The sequence below is a fragment of the Artibeus jamaicensis genome, unplaced genomic scaffold, assembly GCF_021234435.1.
Source record: "Artibeus jamaicensis isolate MK-2021 breed Jamaican fruit bat unplaced genomic scaffold, CSHL_Jam_final contig_1132, whole genome shotgun sequence".
Taxonomy (NCBI): Eukaryota; Metazoa; Chordata; class Mammalia; order Chiroptera; family Phyllostomidae; genus Artibeus; species Artibeus jamaicensis.
In genome coordinates, this window is record NW_026521221.1 from 6,489,491 (window position 1) to 6,506,742 (window position 17,252).

Genomic DNA, 17,252 nt, shown 5'->3' on the forward strand with positions numbered 1-17,252 from the left:
AAAGTGTAATTCATGTGCTCTGTTGGTTAGGAATAAAATGTCCTTAATACACCACAGTACCTACTGATATACTCTTGATTTTGTGTCTTTTATTTTTCTTCTCCTAAAAAGCAAATAGGTGCACATTTTACAGGTGAAAACAGGAGATATCAGGAACGTAGGGTTTTATTTCTTTATTCCTCCTTTCGAACTCAGTGTGATTTACTTTTGATCCTTCAGGATTATTCCTGCTGCCAGTCTGTCCTAGGTGGCATGTACACCATTTGCTGTTTTCTTGGCACTTTTACTTTTATTTTAATCCTAATAATGCATTTTTTCTTATTAGTGCTCTCAACAGTCTCATTATGTTTGCACTTAACAGTCAGATGGGGTGATTAGTATTCTAAAACACCTTAAAAGCAGGCATTTATACACTGTAAACAAAAGAACATAAAGATGCCCTAGACTAAAATGACTGTTCATTGAAGAGGGTAGAGGCACTTCTGGATAATTTATGTTTATAAGTCTAATTTAAATCTTTGCTTTTATTTTTTCTCCATAAATTTCATTGTACCCCTAGTAGCACAACTAACTTTAGAAGTACAATGTTTTAGTCATTCTCTGGTGTTTAGAATATGTGGACACGTGAGACTCATGTCAAAGTAGGTCTTGTCAGCAGTAGGGGGCGAAAGGGAAGATGGGTAGGGTTGGGGGTGGAGAGACCAGTTAGTAATGGAGTATTGCATGTGCCCCGGAAGAAGCCGGAGATGACCTGAATAGGGTAGGGAAATGGAGAGGATGGTGTGTGGGGATCAGTTAGATGCAAGAGGTCTAGGAGCCCAGGGAGACTCACATTTTTGACTCGAGACAGAATGGATGACTATGCCATGAGCCAAAATAACCAAGGGGAAAAGTCAGCTTGAGAGTGGTTGGGAGGGAGGTGACAGTTTTATTGACATTTCAGTAGAGTGAGGAGTAAATAGAAGGGGCAGAAGTGGAGACAGCAAGTGTGAAAGTATGAAAACAGAACAAGAGGGGTAAGGTGCAGGACTGAGGGAGGAGAGTGTAGAGATGAGAGAGGTGGATGGATGGATGAGGGAGGGAAAGAAGCTAATCTGGAGGGCGGATTGGACATACAGGAGAGGGGGACAGCCAGTAGACCGAGATCCCAGAGGAGACTGTAGGAAATGGAACTGAGACAAGCATAGCTGACCTGCTTGGAGTCTGGGAAAAAGCAACAATGGTACAGATTCCAAGTAACCTTGTAAGTGGGACAAGAGAAAGAATGGGCTTCATTTCTCATTGCCTCATGTTGTCTGTGAGGGTAGAAGTCAAGATCGTGCTTAGAATGAGAGGGCTGCTTTGTGGAGATTTGTCCATCTGCCTCATCAGACCATTGCTTACAGGTGTCCAGCTCTGACCATCAAGGGCACTCTCCCTGGCCTCTTTCTGCAACCCTTTTCCCTAGTTTATTCATTACTTTTGCTTTATAATCTAGCTTCCCAGCTGTTGCTTCCCACTCAGAGGGAAAAGAAAAGTAGAAAAGAGAAAGAGAGGAGGAGGAGTTGGACTTTGAGTGTTTTAGGGAAGTAATGGAGGGAGCAGCAGAGTATCTGTCAAAGGGAAAGAATGAGCATTCAGTGATTGGGAGCCCAGTTGGAGACCAGGAACTTGCAGTGCTCCAAACCGCCGTTTCCCAGCTTTCTCCAGAGGTGCATGTGCATCTGGAGTGAAGAGATTGTGGGGTCAGTGTGGGTTGAGCGGAATCACTGCAGACCTGCTGTGATGATGGAAATGTTCTATATTGATGCTCTCCAATACGGTAGCCGCTAGCCTCTTGTGGCTCTTGAGTACCTAAATGTGACTGCTGTGGTTGAAGAACTGAATTGTTTACTTTAATTTAAATTTAGGTGGCCACATGTGACTAATGGCTACCACATCAGACAGCACAGATCTGGACTCTGGAGTTTGTAGAGTTAACCATGGAGAAAACCTCAGTGGAGAGTGGGGCAGTTGAACAACTTACCCATTAGAACCTTAAGCTCAATTCCAAATAGAGACATATGTTAAGCTGTGAAAGGGCTAGTAAACAGAAGAAAAGGGTGGCAAGAAGTTGAAAAACTAATCATTGTTCAAATTGACTTTTCAGGCGAGAGCGTCAGTATTCGGTATGTAGTAGCGAAGATTCTCCTGGCTCTTGTGAAGTCCTCTATTTCTCTGTGGGCAGTCCTGACCAGCTAATGGTGCACAAAGGAAAATGTATTGGTGAGTAGTAAATGGGCTAAATTCGTTTCAGTTTTCCAATGACTTAAGTTGATCATGAAGGAACACGGCATCTAGGCCGTGCATTCCAAGGAGACCTGTAAGCCAGTAGTCGGTCATTCTGGCTCCCTCCAGGGCGAGGAGTTACTCTGGCTTCCCCTTTCTCTAAGATGGGAATTAAAATCTAGGCGCTTGGAAATGTTGTTAGCAGAAAGATGAACTTAAAGGTTGTCATCATTGTAATTAGTCCAGCTTTTTGAAACTAAAAATGATTAAAATATTATGAATGAGTACAATTTTTGCATCATGTGCGTTTTTCCTGATGAAACACATGTAACAAAACGAGTTCTAATGCCTGTGATCTTTTTAAAAAGTTATTTTTAATTAGATTTGACATACAATATTATATTAGTTTCACTGATGCCTGTGATCTTTAATGACCAAGTCCTATGTTAAGTTGATATCCATCTGCTTAGCATTTTCCCACTAGGCGTGTTGTACCTGACGAGGAAAACCACTTTATTTCCTAGCGTCTTACTCAGCAATTTGGTCTACTGATGACTGTTTGGAGTGAAGCAGCAATTTGGGATTCAAATTGTTTCTAATAAAATCATGTTTTCAGTGTCTGCTCCTTTGCCCTAAACATACGTCATCTTTATGAGCCATACAGATATATCGACTAAGTGGTGTGGTGTAAGGATTACATACATATACATAATTAATTTGACAAATAATTTTAATATTTATGTATTTTTTTAATTATAAGAAAAAGTTTATTTAGAAAGTTACAAAGGTAGCAGAAGTGAGCTAGCTGGGCTGCATAGGCTCAGTAATCAAGTTACAGCTCCAGGGGCCCTTGGAACTTAGGAGAGAGAAAGGCAGAGATAACGGGCCTGGGGGAAGAAGACGGAGATGGGCAAGGCCTGGGTGTTCTTCCCCAGAGAGAGAGCCGTCTAACTTTAATTTTTAATTCCATGAATATTCTTATCACAGCCAACAGATAACCAAATTATCTAAATCAAGTTTGCTGTTTTTCATTGTCTTTTTCCCTTCCTCTTTAAGGAGAGACAAATAAGCAGAGGAGCTGCCAGGAAGCGGGCAGCAGGTAGAGGGAGAAGAAATCAAATATCTGAATAGTCTATGAACTAGACACTTAACCTTGGCTGCCTGGATGCAGCCTGACTGTACAGGATTCTGCACATACACAGAGCCTGCTCTGTTCAGACAAAGCAGCCATTGGGGCAGGTTCAAGACCTTGGTAGAGATGATTAGCTTTGGTCTTGAGACTGTCCTTGACTTGGGGCAACATAAAACTCACTACTTTTAATAATTTGGGGCCATCAGGAAGGTGATCACTACTACCTTAACTTGGTTTCCTATTCTCATTAGACAGATCCACCTTAGTTAATACCCTCATCAGGAGACACATTTGCAATCTGAAAATTTTTTATAAAACAACTACATAAATTACTGGGGGGAGGGGGGCACAAAAAAACCCGGAATTATCTTCTGGAGGGCAGTCCCATTATAGTACAGGCTTCTGCCGCTAGGTGAGTGTTCTAGGAACCCATCTGTCAGTGTACCAGCTGGTGTTGTTGTAAGAGGCTACATTTGACTTCAGTGAATTTTTTTTTTTTGAAGATTCTTTCAACACCTTTGCCCATTTCTTGATGGGGGATTTATGAGCGCACCTGCCCACACTGTGCTGAGTGTTCAGCAGTTTTTGACCAAAAAAAAACCGGCATGACCCCCCCCACTCCACCCTTCCTTTTCACCATTCACCTGATCTTGCCCCGAGTGACTTACTTTTGTTTCCGTGGATAAAAAAAGCCGTCAAAGGGAAATGTTTTGCCTATGTAGAAGAAGTGAAACAAAAACCAGCGGAAGCACTAAAAGGCATCAAAATCTATGTGTTCAAAATCTGTTTTGAGCAGTGGAAGAAACGTTTCAATAGGTGTATTGCACCACATGGAGAGTACTCTGAAGGTAACTGAAGTTTAAACATGAAAATATTCCATAAATAAATTCCGAGGTTTTTGGGGTCCCCCTTGTATTTATTTTGTTTTTTCACAACAGGTCTAGATTTTAAAATATGTCCTAATTTTCTGTGAAATGTCTTTATGAAAGATCAACTAATTAACATGTGTTTTTCAGTTTAAAGCAGTTAGAACTTTCTTAAGAATAAAGAACAATGGAGACTGTAAATGGTGATCATTGTTAGCATATCATCAAATCGGAGTTCTTCCGGTAACATATTTTCCTTCGGCCTCATTGCAGTGTGTTCTTTTGTTTCTTTTATTCTCCCCATCATGCAAAAGCAACAGGAAGAGGATGGCAATCATAAAATTATAATAGAAAAAAAACCCCAGCAATAATGAAACACTCACCTAGCCCCAGTTGGGGAGAGAAATATTGCAAGACATTGTACTGCATAATGCACATACGTAGTTAGGCTTTACGTAAGTAACATCACACTTCATCTCGAACATTTGATATCTGTGTCTCCAGTGTGTGCTGCTTACATTCCGCATTGCTCAGGTTGCCTCCTTTCGTTGACAAATTTTCAGACATCAGGGTTTTTTCCCCTTAGCCTAAGAACATCAGAGTGTTTATGACTAGCATAACAGATCATTTCAATTAAATTTTATTAAAATGTCAGCATTTCTATGAAGTAAAAGCTGCTTCTCAGATAAAAAGTCTAGGCGAGCTAGTTCAGCCACATTTCTCCAAAGTATTTTTGCTGAGGCCAGTATGTCCTACACATACAGGTTACTTTACTTTTCATTTTTTTGGTGGAAAAGAACTGTTACTGTTTCTTTAAATAATCTTTTCATTATGAAGACCACGCGGCATCATGGGAAACTATTATTTATATAATAAGAGAAAAAGACAGAACACTGTATCAGTGGTTCTCCGCTGGGATTGACCTTGTCCTCTGGGGGACGTTGGGTGATGTCTGAAGACATTTTTGATGGTTAAGACTAGGATGGGGGTGCTGTTGGCATCTCGTGGGTGGAGGTCAGAGGTGCTGCTAAACACCTTAGGTGCTTAATACAGCCTCCCTCAAAAAAGGAATATCTGGTCCAAATGTCAATTGTGTCAAAGACGAGAAATCCTGTTATATATGCTATGATTTGGTAAAGAAGGAGGCAAAAAAGAGTAGAGGGAACTAGAAATAAGACAAACTGAGGATATTGAGGATGGTGTTTTGTTTTTTTCCATTTCTAATTTTTTGGTAATTTTCTATTATAGTCTTTAATGAAAACATAGCTTTTTATGTACAGCACAGAGCATACAGCGAGTAATATCATAGTAACTCTGCACAGTGCCACATGCTCACTAGACTCATCACGGTGGGCACATCATGGGGTACACAGATGTGTAAGTCACTATGCTGTGTACCCAGAACTAATATCGTATGCCAACTATCATTTAATTTCAATTTTTTTAAATACAGATTTTTATAAGAAAAATCTTTGGTGTTACAGAAATTTAGCTCTCTAGATATTATACAAGTGAAAGCTATATGCCTATTACTAAATAAATGTATCTCTCTTTCTCGATTCAAAGTTAAACTGTCATTTCTGGTTCCTTCCCTGGAAACCGTTAGCCAGTTTTGTATTTACTGAGTATATTCAGATTTTGTGTTTAGAAAATCGCTGTTTTCAAATTTCTGGGTTACTAAAACCTGTTGACACTGTGCAGTCTCATGTACATTGATGGAGTAAGCCGGGTGGAACGTCCTCTTTCCACTTTCCTCCTGTCACACTAGCTGGAGTTCAGCTGTGCGAGGGCACTCTGCCGCCGGAGGGCCACTGTCAGAGGTGAACTGGCTAGGAGAGTAACACATGAATCCCAGCTGCTAGTACAAAGCATTCATCAGATACTGAGATCTCACTGTCGATTACTGTCCCTTTATAGTAATTAATATTTGGGGGCTTAGAGTATATTGTTAAATATTAAAACTTAGTTACAAAAGAGTGTATATTACATGAGGTCCTATTTTTCACAAGTAGCACATGGCACCCACTGGTGAATGAATTGTGTGTGTGTGTGTGTGTGTGTGTGTGCCCCCTTTCTTTAATCCCCACAGAAAATGTACCAGTGAGAGTTAATTACATTTTCTTTTAATGTGCAGCCTGTGACAAACAGCTTGGAAAACTAGTTTACAATGCTTTGGAAACAGCCACTGGCAGCTTTGTCTTCTTGTATGAGTGGGTCCTTCAGTGGCAGAAAAAAATCGGTCCTTTCCTTACCAGTCAAGAAAAAGAGAAGATTGATAAGTGCAAAAAGCAGGTAGGCATCCAGGAGGGCTTGCAGAATTCTCCCAAGCTCGAGGAGATGACAAACAAAATAGCTCTGCATTTGATTGATTGGCTAGTGAAGATGATCAGACTGGTGTGAGGTCTGTTTAACCACAGGGATGGTGCGGGACCAGCACCTTCCTCACCAGTTTCCTCAGCTTCTTGCTGCTCTTTCAGAACTTGCACAGTGTGGTCCAGACCTCTGCAGCTGCGTTCTTAACCTCCTTTCTCGGCCTCTGTCGTGGCATTAATAGCCATCTCTCCAACTGGGAGTAAATAGTACATCGTAATCATGGCTTTGCAGTCTTCTGAAATATTACTTTAAAACTGAATTCCAGCAGAATGGAGAATTTTAGAGTTAATTTCTAATACTGAGTTTAAGGAGAACATTTAATTGTACCTATAGCAGTGATACATAATAAAAAGGTTGTAAAATGGTAGGTAAAACCATGTGCTGAGATTGTACATTATTTCTGATAGAAGATACACTGGAAGTAAATATACTGGAATTATAACACTCGTCTTTGGGTGGTGACCACGTAGGTAATTTGTTGTTTCTTTCTTTTGTGGGGTTTTTTCTTTTGTATTAGTACTTACCAAAATTTTGATAGTGAATCTTTATAATAAGAAAGGGTTGTTTTAAAATTAATGTTTCTTTTTTTTCTGGTGGCCTTATTGCAAAATAAATGTTAAGAGCTATTACTAATTTTATAGTATTTTGTGATTTATTATTTATTTTAATAATTATAGTATTAATAACTATAGTTTAAGAACTATAGTATTTTGCAATTTATTAAAAAGTATTTTATAATATAGTATTAATACTGTAGTTTAATAACTGTAGTATTATATGATTTATTTTATTTTTATTTTTATTTATTGATTTGTGAGAGAGAGAAAGAGAGAGCCATCAGTTGGTTGTTCCACTTACTCCTGCACTCACTGGTTGACTTTTGTGTGCGCCCCGACTGGAGGGTCAGGACAACACTCTAACCAACTGAGCTGCCCAGCCAGGGCTACTTTTATAGTATTTTCACTTGAGGTTCTGAGTTCAAAGAAGCTGAGAATTAACCAAATTTTTCCTGTCTGTATGAACTATGAGGTTGACTGTATGGTTTAGGGGAGGGGTCAGTTTAGGGTATCTTCCTCCTCTTATCCTTTAAAAGTACATTTTCTATTAAATATTTCACTTTTTGAAGTGCAACACCAGTTAATGCTGATCAACCTAATATTATCATTGTTTTCCTTATCAGATTCAAGGTGCAGAAACAGAATTTAACTCATTGGTAAAACTGAGCCATCCCAATGTAGTACGCTACTTTGCAATGAACCTCAAAGAGCAAGACGACTCCATTGTGGTGCACATTTTGGTGGAGCACTTTAATGGGGTCTCCCTCTCTGCACACCTGAGCCACTCGGGCCCCATCCCTGTGCATCAGCTTCGCAGGTATGCCGCTCAGCTCTTGTCGGGCCTCGACTATTTGCACAGCAATTCTGTGGTGCACAAGGTTCTGAGTACATCGACTGTCTTGGTGGACACAGAGGGCACCGTCAAGATTACGGACTACAGCATTTCTAAGCGTCTAGCAGACATTTGCAAGGAGGATGTGTTTGAGCAAACCCGAGTTCGTTTTAGTGACAGTGCCCTACCTTATAAAACAGGGAAGAAGGGGGATGTTTGGCATCTTGGCCTTTTGCTGCTGTCCCTCAGCCAAGGACAAGAATGTGGAGAGTACCCTGTGACCATCCCTAATGACCTACCTGCTGACTTTCAAGATTTTCTAAAGAAGTGAGTATCACTGAGAATCTCTTAATTGCACTTTACTTTTGTACTTTTATTGTGCTTTAATGCTAAACATCTTTTTTAAAATATTTTATTTATTTATTTTGAAAGAGTGGTGGAAGGGGAGGAGAAAGAGAGGGAAAGAAATATCAATGCATGGTTGCTACTTGTGTGCCCCATCCTGAGGCTTTGGCCCACAACCCAGGCGTGTGCCCAGACTGGGAATCTAACCAGCGACCCTTTGGTCTGCAGGCCAGTGCTCAATCCACTGACCCACACCAGCAAGGGCTAAATAGGTATAAGCTGAAAAGTGAGGAACAGGATTAGAATTAATTCTTTGTTCTCCCAATCCCTTCCCAGACATATATGTTCTGTTTTCTTGCTTCTGTTTATTGTTCCCTTAACTCCCACATTCTCCTAAATGCACTTGGGCTTAACAACAGATTTTCAGACTGCATTCTGGGGACTGTCTGGTATGCTGTTGGGAGGAAGTGAATGGGGATGGCTACGTGGGAAATGCCCCGGGTATTCCGAATGGAAGAGCCTCTCTGTCTACCTCATGGTTCCTAATGGGTCAAAGGCAAGGCCTCGTGTTTAGAAAGCAGATGTAGGAAAGTACTTCTGCCCGCTGTTCTTATCTTGTTCAGTCAAGCCCTAGAATACCAATGACTTCCTTGCTCTAGCCAGAGGGGTTTCGATACCTGTGAATCACAGGTACACATTTGACTAGAGAGCCAAGTTTTACCTACTTTGAGAGAATCCTCACTGAGAGGTTTTCCTCTGACTTGCAGTCCTTGTGCAGGCCCTTCCGTTCAGTGCTGTCTAGGTTGGCCGTGCCTCTGTTCTCAGTCCAGGTCAGACCTAGCTTCTCTGTTTCTGGATTGAATGGGAAATAAGATCCCTTAAGTTGGGTTTTTCTAAATGCTCTTCTAGTCCAACTTTCCAGCAAGTTAACCTGCACTGGTTTTGTTCCTTTCTAACAATCTGTCTTCTCTCCTTACTTCTTTTTCCCAACCATTCATTTTAATTCATTTCATTTACCCCCTAAATTTCTTTCCTTTTATACTCTTCACATTTCTTTTTCCTGTTTCCATCTATCCCAACAGCCATTTGACCTAATCCATGTTGTTATTTCCTGTCACTCATTGTTGTATACATTACAAAGTGAAAATACCTGCACTAACCTTTAAATAAGATAGTTTCTGTATAGTGTAAAATAGAAGTAGTTGCGATATACATACAGTTGTGGAAAGGGGCCAGCTTTGATTCTTATGCTGTATTTTCTCCTTAAAGTATATAAACAGGTTAAGATTGCTAAAGAAATCTTTTATGGTTTCTATTAAATGCACTAAAACTTCAAAAGTGTTTATTTAAATGTACCCTGATGATGCGGTTGACCAAAATTACATCAAAAGGAATGTGGTAAGAGTCACTGACGAGAAAGATTCATTTCATTCTTCAAAACGGCACCGTTAGCTGTCTGTCTTTCCTCATTGGTCAAGAATAAATTAGTGAAGGTTAGCAATAACATCATGTATTTCTAAAAACAGCACTGGGAAGTCTAAGTAGAACACACTTTTCACATTAAATGGCAAAAGGACAGAACTAACTTTCCTAGTTCTTTTCTTGGAGAATAGCTCTACACACTGTCAGTTTTGAACTTGAGCTCTGCACTGTGTCTTATGCAGTTAACATGGTTGTCCTTTAGAATGTTTTGTACATTCCTCTCTCTTCCTAGAGTGGTTTGATAGACTGCTCAGTTAAGAGGGACAGCACAGTTTTTGGGAGGGTTTTTTTTGCCACATTTGCTCTCCAGCCCTCTGTTAACAAAAGGAAAAAATCATTCACTAACAACTCAAGAATAGCAACATTTCATTTGTAGTATATTTTTGCTTATTTGTGAACATCCTTGGGAGAAAAGTTTTGTGTCAAATCAGTCTCTGTGGTAGGAAAGAGCCCCGACTGTGGAAGCACATGGCTGGGTTCATATCCCACCTGTACCCCTCGTGGTCTGAGTGACTTAAATGCCCTACCCTACCCTGAGCTTCCTCCCTGTAAAATGAGGATAATCGGAAGATTATAAATAAGCTCACACCTGCAAAGTGCTTCCAGAGGGACCTAGGACTGGGCGGTGCTGAGTCAGGTTTCATCTCCATTCTCAGTTTTGCGAACTATGGACCTAATATGTACCTTTCCAGGCATTTACTCCCTTTTGGTTCAAAGCTGGGCCAAGCATTTGCCTCTGCTACTTATGGCTCCCATGAAGCCAAAATTAGTGGCTCAGAGAATTCCATCTTTTTAGCTGAGATCTCAGTGTCTGTAAAAATCTCTTAAAGATACAGTTCTAGGTAGGCTTTATCATTTTCTTCATTCAGATCTATTGTGATGTCAAACACATTACTATGATAGCTGAGTTAGAATTGATAAGGTACTTCAGAAACCCAGCAAGGCATGTGTATAGAGCTGTTCACTGCAGCATTTTTGTCCCCATGAAAAATTGGAAATAAATGTCCAACAGTAGGAGAGAATATGTAAATAAATTCTGGTAAATTCAAAAAGCTTTCTAAGTACTGGCTTAGAAAGATCTCTAAGACACATAGTGTGATGTTTTGATTTACAATGAGAACCAAATATTGGGTCTTTGTTTCTGTTTCTAGCACAGAGCCCTAAAACCCTTAGAATTTAAGTGTTGACAGCAGCAAAGGTGTCTCTTGTTATGTTAATAGCACAGCTTTTGGCAACGCCTACTAAGACTAGGCGCTGGTTGCTAGTAGAACCAACCATATGATTGGAGGGTTGGAACTTTCAGCCCCACCCACCCCCCAGTCCTCTGGGAAGGGGTGCGGGGCTAGAGGTTGAGTCCATCACCAGTGGCCAGTTATTTAATCAGTCAGGCCTATGTAAGGAGCCCTCCACAAAACCCCAGAGGACTGGAGTTCAGAGAGCACATGGAGGTGCTGGAAAAGTGAGAGTGTGGTGTCTGCAGAGGGCGTGGGAGTTCCTCGCCCCTGCTGACATACCTTCCCTTGTGCATCTCTTCCATTTGGCTGTTCCTGAGTTATGTCTTCTCGTAATAAACCAGTAGTCTAGTAAGTAAAATGTTTGAGTTCTGTAGGCCTCTTTAGCAAATTAGCAAACCCAGTTAGGAGGTCATTGGAACCTCTGATCTATAGCCGATAGGTCAGAAGCTCAGGTGACAACATGGGCTTGCAGTTGATGTCTAAAGTACACTTTGGGGACACAGTCTTGTAAGACTGAGCCCTTCATTGCCAGTGAAAATCAGGCTCTTCCTTCCATGGGATCATGAGAAAAGCATTTCACGGACCCAAGCAGGGAGATTGTGGTGTGGCAAGATTTATTCAGGCAGAAAGCTGCCCTTGTGACCCGTCTCCCTCTGTCCTGCCATGAAAAGAGTCGAACCGTTCCTCAGCAAAGCCAAAACAAAGGCCAGTGTCCAGAGTGTCTGCTTCATATTCCTTTGGAGCCCACGTGGTCTGCTGCAGGCCCCTTGGCTGCTAGACCCACACAGTTGTGTGTACTCTGGGGGAGAGAGATTGAGTGAAAGAATGGGTCATGTACGGGTCACCTGGAGACAGAGAACACTTCTTTGTTCCCCTGGGATTATATACCTCGGGCTTGGGAAAGACCAGAAGCTTTTTCAAAATAGCTCATCAACTTCCCAAGTTTTCAAGGGCTTCTAACTGACAGGCCTCTTATGGTCAAGCACACCCGCCTCTACCCCCCAACAGTCCGGTACCAGAGGGTGGCCAGTGCCCCTGGGATAACTCTTACTCTCCTCGGAAGCAGTGCCCTGCAGGGTGCAAGTGAGTCTGCAATGGCTGTAGCTTCCTGGCTAAGCAACCAGCTTATGCTCCCCAGTTTATGAAGCTCAATATCTAATTCCCTTTGCTCTCTCTCTTATTTTTATTTTTTGGCTTTTAAAAATATTATTTTCATCACCATTTATCCTCCCTACACCCTCTTCCACTCCCACCCCTCACCCCTGCAATTTCTCTCTCTTTCTTATTAATAACTAGTTAACTGTCTATGGTAACACTTTAACCTGTGGGATCTGGTGTTCTCTCTAGGTAAATAGTGTCAGAGTTGAGTTTGAATATAGGACACCCAGCTGTTGGAGAATTACTTGTTCATGAGGACAACCCCCTGACTACCTCCACAGTGGAACTGGGTGCAGAATATTTCATGTGGTCATAAGATAAAAGCAAATTGAAGAACTGTATGTACAGGATGATGTCATTTTAAAAAATCAAAATCCACAAAACAATACTATATTTTGTTTGGAAGGTTATCAAAGACTTTATCATTATCGGTAATGTTTTCATAGTATTTGCAAGGAGAAGATGTTCATGTTTTGCTGACAAAATTAAAAATTAATTTTAAATTTAGGGGAAAATACAGTATCTTATCCAAATGCTTTATCACCATCTTTTCTTTCGCTTTCAGCATATTAAATTAGGAATGCTTTAGTTTTTAGTGTTGTAATATAAAAAATAAAGTATTACCACTTATAATAGTTGCTGTCACCACTTTATATAGGCATAGATTTTAAGTCCAGAATTCAGAATGATGGTTGATTCTTTCAAATATATTATTTATAATTAGGGTCAAGTGCTACCAAGTGGTGCTACTTGGGTCATTGGTGAGGAAAGCCAGGTGGCTTAGATTGGTTAGAGCTGTGGTTGTCAGGCTCCATCTGCATTGAAACCACCTGGGGAGCTCGTTAAGGCACAGACTGCCCCCCAGACTCCCCAGACCACTGATTTGCTAGGACTGTGTTGGAGTAGAAGTTGTAGTTCTAACAAATTCCCAGATGATGCTGCTATTCAGGGACCCCAGTTTGAGAACCCCGGGGTTCAAGGTGTGGCTAGTTATCATTCATCAAGACAGAAATGAACAGTAAGTTAGTAAGTTCAAGGAATGAGAATTAAAAGAAAGTGTGTGATAAAGTGTCAAACTTTTAGCTTTTTCACGAAGATGGCACCCAAAGAAGGAAGCCCCTGCCACTCCCAAAGCCGAAGCCAAGGCAAAGGCTTTGAAGGCAAAGAAAGCAATGTTAAAAGGCATCCACAGCCACAAAAAGAAGAAGACCTGCACATCACCCACCTTCGGGAGGCCTAAGACACTTCGGCTCAAAGGCAGCCTAAATATCCTCGGAAGAGCGCCCCCAGGAGAAACAAGCTTGACCATTAGGCCATCATCAAGTTCCCCCGGACTACTGAGTCAGCCATGAAGAAGATAGAAGACAACAACACACTTGTGCTCATTGTGGAGGTCAAGGCCAACAAGCACCAGATCAAACAGGCTATGAAGAACCTCTATGACATTGATGTGGCCAAGGTCAACACCCTGACCAGGCCTGTGGGGAGAAGAAGGCATATGTTTGACTGGCTCTAGACTATGGTGCTTTGGATGTTGCCAACAAAATTGGGATCATCTAAACTGAGTCCAGCTGGCTAATTCTAAATATAAAAATTTTATACTGTTAGGAAAAAAGAGTTGGACTTTTGCAAAGTAGTTCTTAAACAGCTTCATACGCTGGTGAACACAGGCCTTAGCTGAAGTTGACTACATCTTGAGCTGTGGTCAGGCTGGGGCCCGACCTCCGCTGTCCAGTCTGCTTTTCCTTTGGAGAGCGTGTGACTGGGCCCTGGGAAGGCTTGTTGTAGCACAACAAGTCAGAAACTACTGACGGGAATGAAAGTTCACAGCATACTTGTGCTGTCTTGGGTGGTTTAAAACTCATTCCATGGGGGTAAGTCTTTCTACCTCTGGAGACCAGAGTAGGGCCTCCTTATCCAAGGGCCATACATTCCAAGACCCCCAAGGAGGCCTGAAACCATGGAGAATACCAAACAAACCCTGTGTGTACTCTTTTTTTCCTGTACATACATACTTATGGTAGTTTAATGTATAAATTAGGAACAGTAAGAGATTAGCAACAATAATTATGAATAACATAGAACAATTATAATAATATACTGTAATAAAAGTTATGTGAATGAGATCTTCCTCCCTCTCAAAATACCTCATTGTACTATACTTACCCTTCTTGTCATAATGTGACATGATATTTACAGTGTCTACGTGATGAGATGAGCGAGGTGGGTGATGTTGGCCTAGTGACACAGCAGTAGGCTTCTCTTGTGTTTGGGGGGCCAGGAGGAAGGAAAATAAGTGTTACCTGAACATAAGCACCAACGGTCTGGTAACCGAGATGGATACGAAGTGACTAACGGGCAGGTGGTGTGTGTGCTGGTCAAAGGGCCGATCCACAGAGCAGAACGCTGAGACATTTTATCACATTGCTCAGAATGGTGTGCAGTTCAAAACTTAAAGTTGTGTATTTCTGGAATTCTTGATTTAATGTTCTCAGACCACAGTTGACCGTGGGTAACTGAAATTGTGGAAAGTAAAACCGTGGGTAACGAGGGACTACTATATACCTTTTAAAAAATTCCCCGCTTACTCCCAGCCTGGCACTCAACATGTACATCCCACAAGAAAGTTTATTTACTTGAAAAATTTTCTTGTTGATTGATTTAAAGAGGGGGGGAGGAAGAGAGAAACATCAGTTGTTGTTCCAGTTATTTATGCATTTATTGGTTGATTCTTTCATGTGCCCTGACCAGGGGCTGAAGCCACAACCTTTGACGTATCAGGAGACACTCTGACCAACTGAGCTACCTGGCCAGGGCCCTGCAGGAAAGAGTATTCATTTAAATTTATTTCTGAGTACAATTTGGTCCATAAGTAACATGAATTCTCTAATGCATATTTAAAAAAAAGAAACCCATAGTCAAATGCCTTGGATTAACTACCTTAGCATTTATTTTGTGTGCCGCTGAGATTCTTTCTTTCCTCTCACTGAGGTGTGTTTGCCTGGATGACAAGGAAAGATGGAGTCCTCAGCAGCTGTTGAAACACAGCTTTATAAATCCTCAGCCAAAAATGCCTTTACTGGAACAAAGTCCTGAAGGTGAGTCTTCTACCTTTCTTTCATGATACCCTGCTGGAGATAAATTATTTCAAAAGTACACATGAACTTGAAACTGGAAGGGACTACATGAATCAGTTGATTTTATCTGTTTCATGCTGAGCTGTACATAAATCCATTTGTTTAATGTGTCCTGCGTGCCTGGAACTGTTTTTGCCATCCTGGTTTTTCCAGCCTCTACTGATGGAGTGGTGATTGGTGTAGCCTCTCTCAGTGTTCAGTTACTCTTCTTGTCCTGTCACCTTTATTACCAGGTAGCCAGATTTCCCTGCTGCTACTTCACTAACATATTAAAGGATGTCAGTAGTGATTGGGATGGCCTAGGAGACCTGGGTTTGGGTTCTGTCTCTGTTGTCTGGTCATTTTCTTCTCTCTGTCTCAGTTATCTGTATCTGTAAACTTGGGCTAATTATATATTTCTACCTTTGTTAAAGAGGACAAAGTGAGAAAAGTATTAAAAGGTCTGGCAGGTAAGAGTTACTTTTTCAAACTACTGGTTGGGGCTGCTTCTTGTAGCAATTGAATAGTTAGATATTGCAGCTCTTCCTGTATTTTAATGCCTCTTTTTCCTCTTGCCTTTTAAATATATATATATTTTTTATTGATTATGCTATTGCAGTTGTCCCAGTTTTTCCCCCTTTGCCTCCCTCCCAGTTCCTTCCTGGGAGGAGAGGAACCTGGGAATCTGGTGCCCAGTTCCTTCCAGCAGTCCCTCCCCTTGGTTCATGTCCACGGGTCGTGCATATCAGTTCTTTGGCTTCTCCGTTTCCTATACTGTTCTTAACATTGCCCTGTCTGTTTTGTACTTACCAATTTGTACTTCTTAATCCCTGTACCTTTTCCCCCGTTCTTCCCCCTGCCCCCTACCAGCTGATAACCCTCCAAACGATCTCCACATCTATGATTCTATTCCCGTTCTGCTTGTTTGCTTAGTTTGTTTTTGCTTAGCTTGGTTGATAATTGTGAATTCGTTGCTATTTTAATGTTCATAGCTTTGTTCTTCTTTTTCTTATATAGTTCCTTTTAACATTTCATATAATAAGGGCTTGGTGATGATGAACTCCTTTAGTTTTACCTTATCTGGGAAGCACTTTATCTGCTCTTCCATTCTAAATGATAGCTTTGCTGACAGAGTAACCTAGGTTGTACGTCCTTGCCTTTCAACACTTTGCATACTTTTTTTTTTCTCGAAGATTTTATTTATTTATTTTTAGAGAGAGGGGAAACGCGGGAGAAAGGAAGAGAAACATCAATGCCTGGTTGCCTCTCGCACACCCCCACCTGCAACCCAGGCATGCGCTCTGACTAGGAATGAAACGAACAACCCTTTGAATACTTCTTGCCAGTCTCTTCTAGCCTGCAAACTTTCTTTTTAGAAATCAGCCATTAGTCTTATAGGAACTCCTTATGGTAACTCTGCTTTTCTCTTGCTGCTTTTAAGATTCTCTCTTTACCTTTAACCTTTGGCATTTTAATTATGATGTGACTTGGTATGGTCCTCTTTGAATCCAACTAGTTTGCAGTTCCTGGACTTATATGTCTGTTTCCTTCACCAAATTAGGGAAGTTTTTTTCATTACTTTATTATTTTCTCTCACCAAAAAAACACTTTTTTTCAAATAAGTTTTCGATTTCTTGCTCTTTCACCTCTTCTGGCATCCTTATGATTCAGATGTTAGTATGTTTGGAGATGTCCCAGAGGCTCCTTATTCTATCCTCGTTTAAAAAGAATTTGTTTTCTTCCTGTTCTGATTGAATGCTTCTTTCTTCCTTATGTTTCAAGTGGTTGATTTGATTCTTGGCTTCATCCCCTCCATTGTTGGTTCCTTGTAGACTTTTCTTTATTTCATTTAATGCAACCTTCATTTCTGTGTGGGTCTTTTTTATGCTGTTGTCATGCCGTACTCAGT

General features: G+C 41.0%; 1 protein-coding gene across 1 annotated transcript in view; it reads left to right on the plus strand.

Annotated features, from left to right (window-relative positions):
* The window catches only part of EIF2AK4 (eukaryotic translation initiation factor 2 alpha kinase 4), a 106,405-nt gene that overhangs the window by 26,222 nt on the left and 62,931 nt on the right, over nucleotides 1-17,252 (plus strand). Inside the window, exons 7-10 of the mRNA XM_037161686.2 lie at nucleotides 2,129-2,244; nucleotides 6,380-6,537; nucleotides 7,799-8,334; nucleotides 15,219-15,325. Of these exons, the coding sequence (XP_037017581.2) occupies nucleotides 2,129-2,244; nucleotides 6,380-6,537; nucleotides 7,799-8,334; nucleotides 15,219-15,325 (917 nt within the window). The remainder of the gene's footprint in view (nucleotides 1-2,128; nucleotides 2,245-6,379; nucleotides 6,538-7,798; nucleotides 8,335-15,218; nucleotides 15,326-17,252) is intronic.